The sequence below is a fragment of the Rhinatrema bivittatum genome, chromosome 9 (genome assembly GCF_901001135.1).
Source record: "Rhinatrema bivittatum chromosome 9, aRhiBiv1.1, whole genome shotgun sequence".
Taxonomy (NCBI): Eukaryota; Metazoa; Chordata; class Amphibia; order Gymnophiona; family Rhinatrematidae; genus Rhinatrema; species Rhinatrema bivittatum.
This window is the reverse complement of record NC_042623.1, coordinates 46,196,539-46,214,414: the sequence shown is the minus strand read 5'-3', so window position 1 is coordinate 46,214,414 and position 17,876 is coordinate 46,196,539. Positions and strand designations below refer to the sequence as shown.

Sequence of the window (17,876 nt, the reverse complement as noted above, 5' to 3'; positions counted from 1 at the left end):
CCCCCAAGGGTCGGCGCCATAGGCAACTGCCTAAGGTTGCCTAATGGACATACCCAGCCCTGGGTACATACAGGCCAGTTAGTCTGACCTTAGTGGTAGGTAAATTAATGGAATCACTACTAACATCCATGAGAAAGAAGACCTTCTCAGTGAGAAGCTCCAAAGATCTAATGTTTACACAACTCTCATTTTTTAGGAAAGATGCCAAAACCTGGCTCTTCCAATAGACATTTGTTTAATTCAGTTGGTATTTGTCTGGAGCCTTGTTGTTCAATGTCAGTACCATGACCTTAGACATGATAATAGAGTGCAATAACTTTTAAATTACCCAGTATTTTATGCTAGTTTTAATTTATTTTTTTTAATCAAATGATTATATTGCTTTTTGTATTTTATTACATCCTTATTATGTTAATTATATTCATTATTTTTCTTATATATTTTGTTTGTTCTGATATTTATTATTTATTGACATTGTTATTATTGTTTGGACATTTAATTGTAATTTTTAATTGCTGTAATCCCTCTTGGGCAATGAAAAATGATAAGGTGAAATAAAAATAAACAAATGGTGATGATAAAGAAAAGTATAATGAAGTATCTCGAATTTAGTAGGATCCAAAGCATCATAGTTTGATCAGAGAGAAATCATACCAAGTACATGTGATCCCTTTCTTTGATTGGGTGACAAAAGAATTAGATCTGGGCAAGAACTTAATTTGGTGAACTTAAATTTCAGCAAAGCTTTCAATACTGTTCTACATAGGAGACTCAGAAATACAATGAGCAGCCTAGAAGTGGGCCTCAAAGTAGTTGGCTGTTGGAAACTGGTTGAGTGATAGACAACAGAGGTTAGTGGTAAATGGATCTCATTAAATGGAAAGAGGAGTTATCAGTGCAGTGCCTCTGGAATCAATGCTGGGTTCAGTTCTATTCAGTATTTTAATAAGTAAAACTGCAAAGGGGTATTAACATAAGAAATTGCCATGCTGGGTCAGACCAAGGGTCCATCAAGCCCAGCATCCTGTTTCCAACAGAGGCCAAAAACCAGGCCACAAGAACCTGGCAATTACCCAAACACTAAGAAGAACCCATGCCACTGATGCAATTAATAGCAGTGGCTATTCCCCAAGTATAATTGATTAATAGCCATTAATGGACTTCTCCTCCAAGAACTTATCCAAATCTTTTTTGAACCCAGCTACACTTACTGTTGTGTCTTTTTACATATTATAAAAAGATCTGCAACAAAGTGGTCATTCCTGATGGAGTAGATAAAGCAAGGAGTGATCTAAAAAAAAAGCTTGATTGGTCAACTGCTTGTTAGCTAAAATTCAATGCAAAAAAAGTACAGAGTTGGTATGAAGAAATCCAAAGAAGCAGTTTATAGTGTGGAAGGAGAGGCAGGTGAGAGACTAATGTGAACCAAATAGGATAGAGATCTTCGGGTGATTATATAATTTCAAGATTTCAAAACTGTGTGAAAAGCTGGTGGCCAGAACCACAGAAATGCTAGGGTGCATAGAAATAGGAGTAACCAGTAGCAAAAAAAAAAAAAAGGAAGTAATAAAGCATCTGTAGAGATCATTTGTGAGACCTCATCTGGAGTATTATCTCCAGTTTTAGAAGTCATAGAGAGTAGAGGCACCTCAGAGAAGCACTACCAAAAGAGTGAGAGCCTATACTCAAAGTGCTATGACAAGGGTGGCCATCTCCAGTTCTCAAGAGCCACAAACCGACCAGGATTTCAGAATATCCACAATCAATATGGATGAGATAGATTTGCATACAATGGAGACAGTGCATGCAAATCTATCTCATGCCTATTCATTGTGGATATCCTGAAAACCAGGCTTATTTGTGGCTCTCAACAACCCTAGACTATGAAATAAGGATAAATATGCATATACATAGAAGAGAAAAGAAAAGAGAGAGGAAGTTATCAGACATTCAAATATTTCAAAAGTATAAGTAGTGCACAAGAAATAATAATTTTTCAGTGGAAAAGAAATTCTAGATTGAACAAGAAGTTAAGATATGAGGCTCAAAGATTTAGGAGTAACATTAAAAATTATTTCTTCATAGAAATGTTGGATGTATGAAACAGCCTCCTAGTGGAAGTGAAGGAAGAAAAGACAGTAATAAAATGTAATACATTATGACATAAGCCAGATGATCCTTAGTTGCAAAGAAATGAAGGGAAACTTGGAGATCAAGTGCATATGAGATAGTAAAAAGGGAAAACCAGACAGACTAGATGAGCCTTACAGTTCTTATCTGATTTCATATTCTATGTTTCTCTGTAACATGACTTTCAATGGACAATGTTCCCTCACTCTGGTTCAGAATTTGCATGTCTCCATAATCATGTAATAAGATATGTTAAATTTGTTCGATGTAAAGCGCCGCTACAGGCACTAGTTTTATGTTACGCTGTGAACCGATGTGATATCATTGATGAATGTCGGTATATAAAACCTTTTAAATAAATAAATAAATAAATAAATAAATCAATCTTAACTGTTTTTTTGGTTATTTTTGAGGGAGTTGTACTGTATATTACACATATTGTCCAAAAGATTCGTTTTACTTATGTGTGGGGTCATTAGGAACAGGCTGAATTAGTTCTGGTCTGACCCTTATTGTACACCAGGATTATCTCTGTCTTTCTCTGAAGACCAGCAGCCATCTGGTAACACTGATATAGGTAGTGCTACCAAACGGCAAGAAAAAATATTAGTCAGTTCGGGTTTTGTGCCATCACATGACAGGAATTGTAATCGTATGGTCCAGCGGGAAAAAAGCACCACATTCATGAAAACTGACTAATACTTTCTGTCTCCCCTCCCCTCCAATTTTATATCCGAAATGCAAATTCTTCCATGTCACGTAGCCTGGCGGAGACGGTAACCCAGACTCACCCCAATAACTTTAACATTAGACAGCTCGAGCTTCCCTTTCCGACCCGAGTGCACATGAGTGAAGACCCCGGCCCCTTTAATAGCCTGCAGTCATTTTAGCAGACAGGGCGCGACCTCCTTACCGCGGTACAGGAGGCGCAGAAAATGAAGCTGCTGCAGACAGAGGGTCGCGCTACCCTTCAGAGAGATGCCGAAAACTCTGTTGTCAGGGGGACCATGGCAACGGGCCGGCTTTAGCGTACTCTCGCGAGAAAAATAATTTTCCTCAGCTCCGGCCTAGAGGATTCTCGCGAGAGGAACACTTGCCCCGCCCAGGCACTTCTTTCAACCCTTATCCGGGCTGCCTGCCGGTCTCGACGGTCTCCCACGCGAAGAAAGCTTGCAGTGTATAATAAAGAGTGCTCTCGCGACAGGAGGGCTTTCCCTTTGCAGGCCCTAGAGGTAGTTAACTAGCCTCGGTTGCTCTCGCGAGAAGAGAGCTTTCTGCGCAGAGGCTATGGACTGTTGCCTAAGGATGCAAGCCAGGGGAGTAGCGTTGAATTTCCAAGGCAATAAATAATCTTGGAGCCTGTTCCCTAAGCCTTTGGGGCCGATGCAATACAATGTGCTCGGCGGCCGTTTTCATTACTGGCAGACAGGCATGTTATGAAAACCGAGGCCGAGTTTACTGGCGTCCGTCTTCAAAACCGACAGCCGCGGCGGGTCGCGATAACAAGGAGGCGCTTGCGGCCGATGCAATACACAGGCCGATACAGTACAGTGCGCTCCAGCAGAGCGCACTGTTAAACCGCGTTTGGACGCGCTAGCTTTACCCCTTATTCAGTAAGGGGTAATAGCGTGTCAAAAACGCACCCCCAACCCTCCCAAAACTAATAGCGCCTGCAACATGCAAATGCATGTTGATGGCCCCATTAGTTATTCCCGCACGATTCAGTAAGTAAAATGTGCAGCCAAGCCGCACATTTTACTGTCAGAAATTAGCGCCTACCCAAAGGTCAGCGTTAATTTCTGCCGGCACTGGGAAAGTGCACAGAAAAGCAGTTGTGCACCCTCTGACTTAATATCATGGCTATATTAAGTCGGAGGTCGCAAAAGTTAAAAATAATAAAAAAAAAAAAAAAATGTAAAATCAGCCCGCGGGTTGAAAACCAGATGCTCAATTTTGCCGGCATCCGTTTTCCGAACCCGTGACTGTCAGCGGGTTTGAGAACCGACGCCGGCAAAATTGAACGTCGGCTGTCAAACTCGCTGACAGCCGCCACTCCTGTCCAAAAAGAGGCGCTAAGGATGCGCTAGTGACCCTAGCGCCTCTTTTTACCACCGGCCCTAATTTGAATAATTTTTTTTTCTGAATCGCTCGCCCTCCCACGATTTTTACTGTATCAGCCTGTGCACTCAGCCGAGCGCACTGTTTAACCCGCTGTCGCATGCGGGTTAAATAGGCGCTAATCCACCATACAATCCACCATACAATAAATGCAATAGGGGATTAGCGACTATTTAACATGCGTCAGATGCGGAGTGAATGAGTTAGTGCTCATCACATGCAAATGCATGTGAATGAGGCTATTACGCATTCACTCCAAATGCAAAAAAATAAATGTGCATCTCAAGATGCACATTTATTGCTCAGCTATTAACGCCTGCCTGCTTTTCTGGTCTTTTTTTAAAAGTAAGAAAAAAAAATCTCTGCTGGCCGCTTTGAAGACCAACGCCAATGTGCTTGGCGTCAGTTTTCATAACTGGCCGGCTGCAGTAATGAAAACCAACGCCGATAAACTCAGCATCGGTTTTCATAACCGGCTGACTGCAGTTATGAAAACTGACGCTGCGTTTATTGGTGTCAATGTTCATAACCGGCAGACCACCAGTAACCACAGGGTCGCGTTAGCAAGGAAGAGCTAAGGTTGTGCTATCGACCCTAGCGCCTCCTTGCTAGCGTGACCCCCTAATTTGCATATTGCATGGCGCCCCCCTTGTGGGCCCCATGCGTGCGTTAAGAAAGCATGCGCGCGTTAAGAAAGCATGCGCTGAAATGTCAGTGCTCGCTTTCCACGAATAATATTGCATCAGCCCCTAAGGTCACCCGACCCTAGCGCGACCCCCTAATTTACATATTACATAATGCATGCATGCACCTTGCAAGTGCCATGCATGCATTAAGAAAGCGGGCATTGAAAAGTCAGAGCCCGCTTTCCACGAACATTATTGCATTGGCCCCTTTCTCCCTAGAAGAGGGGTCACTGTAATAACCCGTGCGTTAAGCGCACAGCTTCTTACTGCACATGCTAAAAAAAGTAAAGTTTAATTAAGACTTTAAGAAAATGGTTGGCTAATGCTTTGGGAGTTAAAAAAGTAGGCAGACCAGAGTTAAAATGTGGGATCAGCCTTTTGCAAAGACTGAGCACAAAGGGTGGGGAATTGATGCCTAAAAAATGATTTCTGCACATAATTCTTGAGACCAGAGGGAAGCGCAGAGCAGCGTACAACAGGAAGGCCGGGGGAGCTTCAGCAGCTCCTCTGTCACAAATCAAACCCTGCTCATTCTGCTTGGGGTTTTGTCCCTGTTGTCTTCAGGGCAGGGCGGGCTAAAGCATTAGGCGGTAGCCTAGGATGCCGGAAGTGGTCGGGGTCTGCAGAGTAGCGGTAAGGGCAGCAATTTTGAAGGGCCAAACGAGATGAGAAGTGGCACCGGTGAGGCACGGAGGTGGAGGATGTTTTCCGTTTTGGGGTTCTTATTTCTTTGAGGAGCTGAGATGGTTCGCCCTGTGCGATTTGAGAGCGAGATCAGGTGACAATATCGCTGTTAAGGCGACTAGACACCCTATTTGCCTGCCCACTGGAAAACACAGAAATAAAGGTTAATAAATAAAATAAATATATCAGGCTATATCTTTTTTTTTTATTGGTCAAACTTAATACATTTCGCTTAGCTTTCAAGAGCTAATAGTCTCTACTTCAGGTCAGAATTGAAATGAGCATAATAATTCCAATCTAAAGAAGAGAGTATTATCTCTGGAAAACTAGTCAAGAAATGTTTTGTTGGTCCACTAAAAAGGTTTCTCTCTATCTCTATATATCTACAATCATCTGCATCTGGACCTCAAATTCCCTCTCAATCTCCATAGCACCAACAGACCGACCAGAGAGGCTTACAAAGGAACCCTGCAGGCCCCACCTACAAAAGCTACACGTCTCACCTCGACCAAAGACCGAGCCTTTTCTACAGCAGGTCCAGCTATCTGGAACAACATCCCATCCGACCTCAGACTGGAACCCTGCCTCTTAACATTTAGAAAAAAACTCAAGACCTGGCTTTTCCGCCAGGCCTTCTCAGATCCGCCAGACACTCATTAGACGACAAAAAAGCCATCCCCAAGCTCGATATAAGAGCCTACCCTGACTCTTAAAACAGTTGTTATCATTATCCTAAGCACTTCGTTCCTTAGTCTTTTTCTTTCCAGCAATCTTTGCTTCCAAGTTTACCTCCCTTGTTGAATGTAACTTTGTTCTTCCTGTTACCTACGGTTTTGTTACAGTTCCCCCTTTTTGATGTAAACCGACCTGATATGGTCCCTACCATGAAGGTCGGTATAGAAAAGTGTTAAATAAATAAATAAATAAATAAAATATCGCTCTCTTGTTAGCTTATTTTAGCTTCCAGTTGCAGTTTGGCACCAAAAATGCATAATGACGAGAAGAGTAAATATAGGCAGCGCAAAACACAATGTCAAGTGATAAAGGTGAAATGATGTCCCCCTGATACAGATATCTGAAACATGGTCCCATGTCAAGGAGTATATTTTTTCATACAATAAATTTCATTTTTATTTGCTAAGAAAAATAAAAAAAAATAATGGACACTGGCCTATGACTGCAAGCTAATGAAGGTAATGTGATACTGGGAGTGCCTAGTATGAGGCCACACTAGATGGTTACTTTAGAAGGAATTGAGTGCTCTAAACTTTTATTTCTGTATATTCAAGTAGACTAACAAATAGATATATAGAGATATATAGAGAAGCCAAACTACTTTGCCCATTGGAAAGGCAGGACTGCCCAGGGTGGTCTGTGGTCTCAGTGCAGAGCCTGGAGCAGGGGTAAGTTTCTTGTGCTGAGGGGGTATTAAAAATAAATAAATAAATAAATAAATAAATAAAAAGAGGGAAGATTTTTGCTCAGTTCCCAGCACCAGAACTCAAGCTTCTGCCCTTGAAACTCTACTCCACTTCTGACCAGAATTACATTTCTAATGCTAAGAAAACACAAGTTAAGCGAGTGCTACATTGGTAGTAAAGTTTGAGCAAAAAAATGTGCACACAACTGTGGGTAAAACTGTGAGCTCTGTGGATCGTACCTTGTTGCATCGGCCACAGAATGGGAGATAATGTTTATCTGGCTAACTCTAGGACAGGTCAGCAACACGTTAGCCAGATAAATCATTAGCCAACTCTGAATATTGGAGTTAGCTGGATAATTTATCCACCTAACTCTGCTCCTCCGGGAAATGCCTCCCGTCCACCCCCAGATAAATTTATTTATTTATTTTTTATTTAAAAACTTTTCTATACCGTTGCTAAGTTAAATACCATCGCAACAGTTTACATGTAGGCACATATTTAATGTAGGTAAAAGTGTACTATAGTACATTCTAACAGGTGCCATCAAAGGTTCGGTTACAATTTATCATTAGACGTAGTCATTTAGTGAAGTAGTTCATGGCCAATTGTACCAAGGTACTTACACCGGAAGTTTTATCACACATAGTATTATAGTTATGCTTTATTGTGGTGTAGCGTTCATAGACTAATCTACTATACAGTCCTAAGGACTGTGTGTCGGTGCCTTTCTGTCTTTTCCTGAAATATTTCTCTCTAGTCTCCTGTCTCTTTGTAAAATGCTTGTTTAAAAAGCCATGTTTTTAAACTTTTCTTAAATGTCTTGAGATCACTTTGCAGTCTGATCTCTGGAGGCATTGTGTTCCAGATTATGGGTCCTGCTAGTGATAGGGCTCTTTCCCTCACTTGGGTCAGTCTTGCTGTTTTAACTGATGGAATGGTTAGGAGTGCTTTATTTGCTGATCGGAGGTTCCTGTGTGGAGTGTGTACCCGTAATGCTGTGTTTAACCAATCTGATTTCTCATCATAAATTAGTTTGTGAATGATACATAGGGTTTTGTATTTAATTCTTTGTTCAATTGGTAGCCAATGTAACTCTGCTAGGATTTCAGTTATATGGTCCCTCTTCCTTTTCCGGTTAGTATTCTAGCTGCTGTGTTCTGAAGTATTTGCAGTGGTCTTAGTGTTGTATTAGGTAGTCCTAACATAAGGGCATTGCAGTAAACTGTGCTGGAGAAAATTAGTGCTTGTAGTATTGTTCGGAAGTCATTTTGATTTAGTAGTGGTTTAAGTTTTCTGAGTATCATGAGTTTTGCATAACCTTCCTTTATTTTTAGTGATATGTGTTGTTTCAGATTGATTTCAGGGTCTATTATTATCCCCAGGTTACGTACTTTCTCCGCTAGTTCAATCACTGAAAATGCCGGTTTTGCCATTTAGACAGATTACTTAAAACCTATGGGGCAGATTTTTAAAAAGTATGCACATGCGTACTTTTGTTCGCGCAACCGGCGCAAACAAAAGTACGCTGAATTTTAAAAGATATGCGCGTAGTCACACGTATCTTTTAAAATCCGGGGTCGGTGCACGCAAGCTGCGCAAAATTGGCAGCCTGCGCGCACCGAGTCGCACAGCCTGCCTCCGTTCCCTCCGAGGCCGCTCCGAAATCGGAACCTCTGGCAGGCGTAACTTGTGCATGTCGCCGGCTCCCTGCCCCGGCACAGGCCGCTGTGCCGAAGCACTCAGCCCCGCCCCCGGACCACCGTCACATCTCCGGCCCCTCCCACAGACAGCCACCATGCCCCGGACACACCCCCAAACGCTGCGCCACCCCGACATGCCCCCCAAGCAAAGCCCTGGGACTTGCGTGCACCAGCGGCCTATGCAAAATAGGCGCGCCGGCGCACAAGTGCCCTACGCACGTAAATCCGGCAGGCTTTACGCGCGCAGGGCTTTTAAAATCTACCCCTATCTTTCTAAATGGCTTTTGAATATGGACTTCATCAATATCACATCTTGAACAAAATAGGCCTAAATTCCAGGACTGTGTTCAAGAATTAGATATTCAATCGACAATGAGGCTATATTTTCATCTTAGAGATGCTTGTTTTTTGGGTCAAAAGATGTGTTCCCTGATGTTGTCAGGAAACAGCAGAAAAGAAAGTTGTTTCTTTTGAAAAGACTGAGTGTTATAGAACTTAGTTCTTGTTTCCTTTTAACATTTACATGTAAGTGTGTTACTAAACTTGAAGGTGTGGAGGAGGAGTCAAGATGGCAGCTTGCTAGGCTCCATATGTGCCAGCATTTGTTTGGTTTTTTTTTTTTTTTACCACATCTGTTTTTCTTTTTTTTACTATGCCCCTGAAGCAAAAAGGGAACCCCAAGCAGTTCCCGTCTGAATCTGTGGCTATTCCTGGTCAGCACACACTTGATTTGATTCGCAGCCGGTTGATGGGTGAAGGGGGAGAGCAGTCCAATACGGTTTCCATTGAGGGAGTGCTTGTCCTGCTGAACATGTTGCTCAGTCTCTGTGAATGCCTTCCTCCGCCTCAGCTGGGCATCCCCGATAGTAAAGTGCCTTGGCCATCGCAGGAAAATGGTGCAGCAGTTGCTGAAGCAGGAGGGGGCCATCGGCAGAATAGATTCAGCTGGTCTACCTAACAGCAGTGTCAGAGGAAATGGAGAGATGGTGCAATTGGACACTTCTCTATGAAGCACTGCACCTCGAGATGGATCCTCTCTCTCTCCACAACCTCTGGCAAGACCCTCTGAAGTCTCTTTAGATACTTTATGATCTGTTTTGGTGTGAGTGGATTCAGCTATAACAAACTGTGCTTCTGATATCAGGTTGCTGGTGAAATCAATTTTAGAGCTCAGAGAGGTCCACTTGCAAAGGCTACAGGGGATTGAGACTAAAGGTGGCCAATATAGAGAAGCATGTCCAAGACATTCAATTTGTAAATGCTGCACTGGTACAAGATAAAAATGCCATTCACAAGAAAATTGAACAGCTTGAACATTTTTCAAGGCATTTGAACTTGCGTTTTCTCAGCTTTCCTAAGCTACCAGGGATTCCAGTTAAAAATACTCTGAAGAAATATTTCACCGAAGTTTTCGGAATGCCCGATAAAACCTGTCCACCTATTGGTAAACTTTTATTTTCTGCCTTCTTGCAGAAGAGAGAATGGTCGACCCTTGGTTCCTGATCCACCACTGGATGGGTCTGCTATTTTAGAGAGTTCCATGGAAGAGGCTGAAGAAAGAGAGACTCTTCTGGTTTCTTTGGTTTTTGAGCAGGATTTAAATGATCTTAAAATGTTACTTTCGTAAAGCTCATACTCTCTTCTGTGGGAAATGTATTTGGTTCTATCCAGACGTAGTTAAATCTACTCAAGAGAGAAGGAAATTATTTCTTGCTATGATTCAGGAAGTTTAGTCTTTGGGAGCCACTTTTTTTGCTTAGATACCCCTGTAAATGTATTATTACTTATGTTGGTAATAGATATAATTTTCTTCTTTCTGAACAGTTGCATTTTTTCCTAGATCAGTTCCTCTATCTGGTGTTTAATTATTTTGAACATCAACTTTGTAACAAGTTAAGCCTGTTTCTCCTTTACATTTCATATGGTCATGCTCCCTTTATGCTTATTTATTTAACAGCTTTTTTTTTTTTTGTATCCCCTCCTCACATTATTGTGGAATAAGGCTATGTATTTCTTTGTATTGTATTTTTTCTTGTTTCTTATCAATATTTCTGTTGAAGATACACTTTAGCTTGATTTTGCCTTTTCTTGGTTTCTATATGGCTTTGTAATGATAAAATGTATAAAAATAAAAAAAACTTGAAGGTGTGAAATATACATTTTGACCCAATGCAGTTGGAAGTCTTTTTGCAAAATAATTGTATCAGCTGAAGTGATTTCATAATTTCCTTTTGAATTAGGACCTACATAAATGTATTGGAATTTTGAGAAAAATTGTTTCCTTTTTTCTCTCCCTCATTATTGTCTAAAATAGTGGAAATCATATGCAATTTGTTTTTTTTTCTTGTAATTAATATTTCCTTGTTACTTTTCTATATATGTTTTTAACTTGTATTTCTTAAGGATCAAGGTGAACTTGATTTGTAAAATTTGAAAGTCAATAAAGATAAAATTAAATTGCAGGACTTTGACTAAAAGAGGAATGTGTGTTGGAAATGTATTGGAAAACAATTGACAGATCCTCACCTGAATGATGGGGGTCAAAACCCTTGTGCATCTGGTTTTCAGAGCAGGGAAGAGAAAATCCAGGCAAGAAAGGAGAACTTTTAGATTTTTTTTTTTGTGTGGGTCTATCTTGCCTTGGTTTTCTGACCAAATAATTTTTCAAGCTGGCTGAAAATTTGATTAACAGACCATGGGCTTTGCTGAGCTGCCATCACTGAATAATAGGCAAGCTATGTGCCTAGCTAAGACATATCTGTCAACAAAAATCTCTCACACAGAGGAAGGACATTGCAAGACTTTGATAATGCAGTGGCAAAGGCTTTATCCAGACCCCAGCAGCTGCTTCAGAGGTGGAGTTGGGTATCATGGGAGGATGCAAGCCAGAATTTGATCTCTCAGGAGGGTGGACCCAGCAGTACAGCCAAGAGGAGGTACAGCCCCCCCCGAAGGGCATGGACGTAACAGTGAAAGTGAAGCAGAGGAAACAGCAGCTGTCTGGAGGCCAACAGATCCTTTTTCACATAGGTGAAATTTCTTCATATGGCAATACTTTGTCAGGACTAATATCCCCAAGCATCTAAACGTGTTTGACATCTTGTAGAACGTATACAATTGTGTAGCCTAATAAAACTTGTATATACTAGTAAATATTACCAGCTCTGGGTTTTCTTGGTATGAAGAGAAGGAAATCTCACCCACTAGCATCATCTTCCCCAGGTGGAAGCATCAGGCTCCAAGAACCAAAGACCAGCTCCCACCATGTCAGTCCCAGACCCAGGAACATCCTTACAAGATAAGTGAGCATAGAGGCATTACATATTTTTCCTGTCCTGTATACATATCATTGTGTAGTTAAACTATTTACACATAAATGTGTACCTGCCAAGATTCAAAACCATTTTAGTTTGTTGTTTCAATAAAATGTTTTGGAAAAAGGCCTGCAGTTAACTGACCCACAAGAAAACCAAAAAGCCAGCATTTCTAAAAAAATGTTAAACCTTTTTAATTTTATACACACAAAACATGTTTCAATAGCATTTTATCAGTGTATAAGGACATGCCTGGCCTTGTCACCTCATGATTTTACAACCCTACTGAGATGTTCTTTATTTAGCTTTACATTGGCCACTTCCATTGGTCAGCAGGAGGTTCGTCAATTAAAGGTTCCCATGTTTTCCATTCTACCATCTTCCTTGCCAGAAACAGCTCGCTTTCAGCCTGTTAGAGTCAGAAGTTAAAGAAATGAGATTCTTTACACATTTATAATACCGATCTAACTCTACCTAATTCCTAGTTAATATCAAATACATTTAAAGTAGGGAAAAGCATCCAGAGAACATGGGGTGTTCTGAAATGACTGCAGTACTTAACGTTATAAAATAAAGAGAAACCTCGAAGAGCATACTGTCATGTTTTCATATAAATAAAATAAAGAAGCCAAGGTTTCAAGGTTGATTCCATCATCATGCTTTCACCAATCCCTTGACCTTAAATCATCCAAAATTACAGTAAAATCATTGCTTTAGAGTGAGTACATTCTTTGTTTTCTTTACAAAATAACATGGCAGCAAGCCTTACAGAGAATCCTCAGTCAGGTCAGACCCAATGTATACAGAAATAAGATCACAATCAGCCCTCTTTCTCCCTAAAGCATCACCTTCCACTTTTTAAGTGCTTATTAATCCACTGGGAGCAATACAAACAGGGCAAGGAGCTACTAGAAAATACAAATTGCAATTTTATAAGGTTGACCTCTTGTTAATTTAAAATCTACCCATCTGTACCATTAGAATAAATATTCTACAACCAAAAATGATCACAGAATTCCATATATAAGAGGTTTCAATTTTTGTTACTTTCTATTTGGCACCTCTATATGAATCAAATATTGCTCCCTTCAAAAGTTACATCAGACAGTGATACTGGCCAACAGCAGTTTTAGGAATACAGCATGTTACTCTGGAAAATGGGTCTCAAATAACTGCTATTATTTTCTATGTAACTATAGTCACTCTGTCACCTATACAACCCCCCCCCCCCAAACAAGCAACTTGTGCTTGGGACCTCCTTTGAATAACTATAAACATTTCTGTATTTGACTCACATCTCAAAATAGATACATTTACCTGTGCAATTAATTCTTCTACCTGGCCACAATTAATTTTTTCTTCAAGTTTCTGCACATCTTTTTCCTGTGAATTCAGAAACACATGCATCACTGCAGTAGAAATAGCATCAGATTTTTCAGTCTCTAATCCCCAACAGCTTCCTGTTGCTTAATGTTGGCCAGTTTGACTCCAGCAACCCTCTTAAGACACCATGAGCTTTCATTTGAAAAGTACCATGAATTTTACCCCTGATATGTCCCTACCCTGTTCTTCAACCTGTCAGCAAGTCCTTCAACCAAGCGGCATGGGTCACGACTCCCTTCGAACTTAGTGCAAAATGTTCTGAACCACTTCATAGAGGTCAGTGTGGCACAAACGTTCAGCTCATGCTCTCCCTGGAGGCTAGGGGGTCATTGCATCCACAGCCCAGGACAACACATCAGTAGCCAGGTCTGAAAAAGAGCCCAAGGCTGCCACAGGATCATTGTGCCAGTCTTGATGTCTCACTTCTTATAGTAACAAAACACTTGTGAAATACAATTCAAATAGCTTAGATATTTGGTTTCAGAAAAGAATGTCAATACCTGTAAATGCTTATTCTGTATAACTGCTATTAAATTTATTCACCAACTAAAAAAGCAGAGTCTTATTCATGGATTTAATTTGAGCAAAATATGTTGTGGACAGGGGTGCACTAATAACAGTATTATTTGACTAGGGAAAATGTTTGTTGAGACAAATCCTGAGCAGTTGAAGTCAGCAGCTATATATTCAACCTTCTAGAATAGTGGTTTCCATCTCTTAGAGGCACATCTACCCAGTTCGGTTTTCAGGATATCTATAAAGAATACTATGAGATACTTGGTCTCCATTTTATGCAAATCTAAGTATCTCAGGCATATTCACCGTGGTAATCCTGAAAACCCAACTGGATAGGTGTGCCTCCAGGAGAGGGATGGGAAACACTGCTCTTAACAAAGGCTGATTCTACTAAGATAAACATACACACATGAGAAAAAAATGCAGCTCTTACAAACTTTAAAAAGTGGCCTGCAGCACTCAGAGCAACAAACACCAGTTCAATGTGTGTTTTAGAAATACTTTAAAAGGGGATGCTCGTCTAGTACAGCATCTCTGGTTCTCTGGTAATGCTTGTCTAGTACAGCATTTTATGTCTGTGTGGATAAATCAACATTAAAATAAAAAATCAAAGCCTGAAAATGTATATGAAGAAAAGAAACTAATAAGCCAGGGGTAGGAACTCCAGTCCTCAAGTGCTACAAAACAGGTTTGGAGTTCAAGATATCCACAATGAATAATCATATCTGCATGTTCTATTTCCATTGTATGCAAATATATCTTATGGACACTTATTATGGATATCTGAAAAACAGACATGTTTGCAACATTTGAGGATCAGAATTGCCTACCCCTGAAATAAGCAATAAGGACAATACAGAGTTCAATTAATCTAATTAATATCCAGTCTCTCCGTAGCTTACTTAATAGGTGACCAATTATTTTAAACAACCCAGTGAACTCAATTGTAGTTAAAAATGCTACATATAAACTAATTAAAATGAACAATGGTGGGAAAGGATGTCAAGAAGACATCACTTGCCTGACTTGGGAGCTCCAGCTCAATGGATTACAGATTGTGGCAGATTTTAAAAGCCTTACGCACGCCGAGCCTATTTTGCATAGGCCCGGTGACGCGCGCAAGTCCCAGGACGCGTGTATGTCCCGGGGCTTTGTGAAAGGGGCAGGGGCGGGACAGAGGCCTCCGGTACAGTGGCCGTGCCGGGGGATTGCGCGCCGGCACTTGGCTGGCGCGCACAACCTAGGTTGGGGGGGGGGGTTAGGTAGGGCTTGGGAGGGGGGGGCAGAGGGAACAGGGAAAGCCATCGGGGCTCCCCCCTAGGGCTCGGCGCGCACAAGGTGCACAAGTGTGCACCCCCTTGCGCACTTCAACCCCGGATTTTATAACATCTGCGCGCGCATGTTATAAAATCAGGCGTAGATTTGTGCGCGCTGGGTTGCACGCACAAATCTACGCCCACGCGTAGGTACTAAAATCTGGCCCTTGGTGTCCTTGCAGTGAATCCAATCTGATGGCAAGTCTCTATTTTGTGCAAACTTGAATGTGGACATTACCTTGAAATGGCTAACAGGCCAAGACCTCTTTTGATAACAACAGTGCTGTCTCAAAGTGCGCAAGCAGACCACAGGCAATGCGGGAGCAGGCCTGCTCTGAATCTGAGGCAGAGATTGAGGAGGGTGGTGCAGGCAGCATGAAGAATCAAGCGATCACCCGGACAGAGTTAAAAAGGTGGTTTCGCAATCTAAAAATTGACATCCAGAATATAAAATGTGAATTACTGGAAATAACAGATTTGAAAGGTGAGATTGTCAAGATTGGGGGCAGGTTGGATGAATAAGAGCAATGGAGAGAAGCACATGAGCAGTGTTAAAGTAGCTGAGCACATAGGCCTTCTGCTCTGGAAAGTTCAAAAGCCAAAATTCTCAAGAGACTAGAGGAACTGAAGCACAGGTCACAGCAGAGTAACTTACAACTTAGAAGCCTCCTCAAAGTTAGCAAATTTGAGGATGCAGTACCAGTAATGCAAAAAGTGAGCCGAGCCCCGATAAGGCGGACACAGCGACCCTAGAACAGGAGCCTGTGAGTACAGAAAGGGCGCACAGGGCCTTGGATCCTCAGTGAGGGAATCTCTCAAGGGATATTGTGGCGTGTTTCAGAGACTTTTCAGTGAAAGAGAAAGTACTGGTTTCTCTGGGAGGGCAATAAGTTAGACATCTACAGCGATCCTGCACCAACAATGATGCAGTGCTGAGGAGAAATGCGAGAGATCACAGCAAAGCTATGCAGCAATAACGTGTGATACTGATGGCTATTTCCTTTCAGCCTTTTACTGCGAGCGGGACGAGCTATAAAATTAAATGCAGAGAAGAGGGTATAAAGGCGATGCAACAGGTGGGACTGAAAGTAGCAGATCTGCAGGCTGAGGGCCCTATAAAAAAAAAAAAAAAAAAAATCAGCAGGTCTTTCCAAAATCGGTGAAACAAATATTCTCCAAGTGGCAACGAGTGCCAACCGGAAATTGGGCTGCAAAGATTTGGCCCTTTACTGCACAGCTCGCAGAATGTTGGAGGTTCTTCTTTTCTGTCTTGGCTGTTGTATTAAACTGAAAAGGGGGTACAAACGGGGCTCAGCTCTCTGCTGATACAGAGATTAATACAATGTTACTGTTTTTGAACACAATTTGAAATGGAGACTTATTTGGAATCTTTACTTATGATGTTTTTCTGGGTTCTGAATACGTATGGTTCATATTACCTATAGAGACTGGAAGGATAGGTGGTGGTGCATTGGGGTGTGGAGTTGTCCCTCCTTAGATTATCTGTCATTATCGGCAGTTCAGGAAGGAATAATTGGGACCTAAAGGGAGGGGGGTTGTGGGGATGGGAACGGAGGGAGAGAGGGCGGGAAAGGAGTAAAGTCAGGGAAGATTGCCTCATACAAGCTTGATCATATTCTGATAATGTTGACTAAAAGAATAGTTTCTATAAAAGTCAAAGGGTTGACTATTCTGTTAAGCGGTGACTGCTATTTAAAGAACTGCATAAACTAAAAGCAGATTTTCTTAGCATCCAGTCAGATGAAATCCAGAACAAGTGGGTTATGCACCTCTACCAGCAGATGGAGACAGAGCAAACTGACGTCACAGTATATAAACCCCTGCGGTGACATCAGCCTGCCAGTATTCTCCATCTCCATCTCCAGCAGATAGTAGATGTGCATCTCCCTACTCAGGATTGCTTCGTTTAAAAAAAGAAAATAAATTTGCCCCGTTTTCCTGCGATGATACCAAAAGGTCCCTCCCCCCAGTTGAGAATTCCTGAGGTGATTTCCATGGTCCCTTCAGATAATTGCCTTCGTCTGGTAGCTGATTTGTCAGCTAGTGTGGACTTAGCTGTTAAGCAGCTGAAAGGTAGCGGGTGCAGGAAGCCAAGCACAGCGGTGACAACAAATGCCCTCTCCCCTCCCAGCCAGAGACCATCTCTGTACTCAGCCAGGTAAGGCTGAGCTCAGGTAAGTTTATAAAAAAAAAAAAAAAAAAAAAGAGACATACAGAGAAGGAAAGTTTCTCATTGTAGGGCTTCCTTCTTCCCCCAGTCTCCATGCTTGGCACTCCGTTCCGACATTCGTCCCACTCTGTGGGAGATTGAGGGACATGGGCAGCCTGGTGGGTTGAGCAGCCTCTGTAGGCTAAGCCCCACTCTGAGGCTTTTTCGCATGGTGGGCCTCAACAGCATTTCATGTACTCTCTTTAAGATGCCCTCAACAGGATCTGTTGGTTCGGTGTGTGCGTCTAATTGTGCGTCCAGTTTTTGAACACTTAGGTGGGCCTAGTAGTCTGTGCGTCCAAGTTATGTTTATGTTTAAACAATTTTATTGGGTTTTCCAAAACAAACAACAATTGTAGGGGAGGGTGGTTTCAG

The 17,876-nt window shown here is 41.7% G+C and overlaps 2 protein-coding genes across 4 annotated transcripts in view; both read right to left on the bottom strand.

The window, feature by feature from the left end:
* Positions 1-3,179, bottom strand: part of IQUB (IQ motif and ubiquitin domain containing) — a 200,775-nt gene extending 197,596 nt beyond the window's left edge. Inside the window, exon 1 of one of the 3 annotated variants that reach the window (XM_029616656.1) lies at positions 3,044-3,179. The gene's annotated coding sequence lies outside the window, so the exon portion shown is untranslated. Of the gene's footprint in view, positions 1-2,921 lie in introns of all 3 variants that reach the window. The other 2 variants (XM_029616657.1, XM_029616655.1) reach the window with 2 other exon arrangements.
* A 9,046-nt stretch (positions 3,180-12,225) lies between these two features.
* Positions 12,226-17,876, bottom strand: part of NDUFA5 (NADH:ubiquinone oxidoreductase subunit A5) — a 35,760-nt gene continuing 30,109 nt past the window's right edge. Inside the window, exons 4-5 of the mRNA XM_029615530.1 lie at positions 13,374-13,439; positions 12,226-12,465 (exon numbers count right to left, since the gene is read on the bottom strand). Coding sequence (XP_029471390.1) covers positions 12,364-12,465; positions 13,374-13,439 — 168 coding nt within the window. The 3' untranslated portion in view covers positions 12,226-12,363. The remainder of the gene's footprint in view (positions 12,466-13,373; positions 13,440-17,876) is intronic.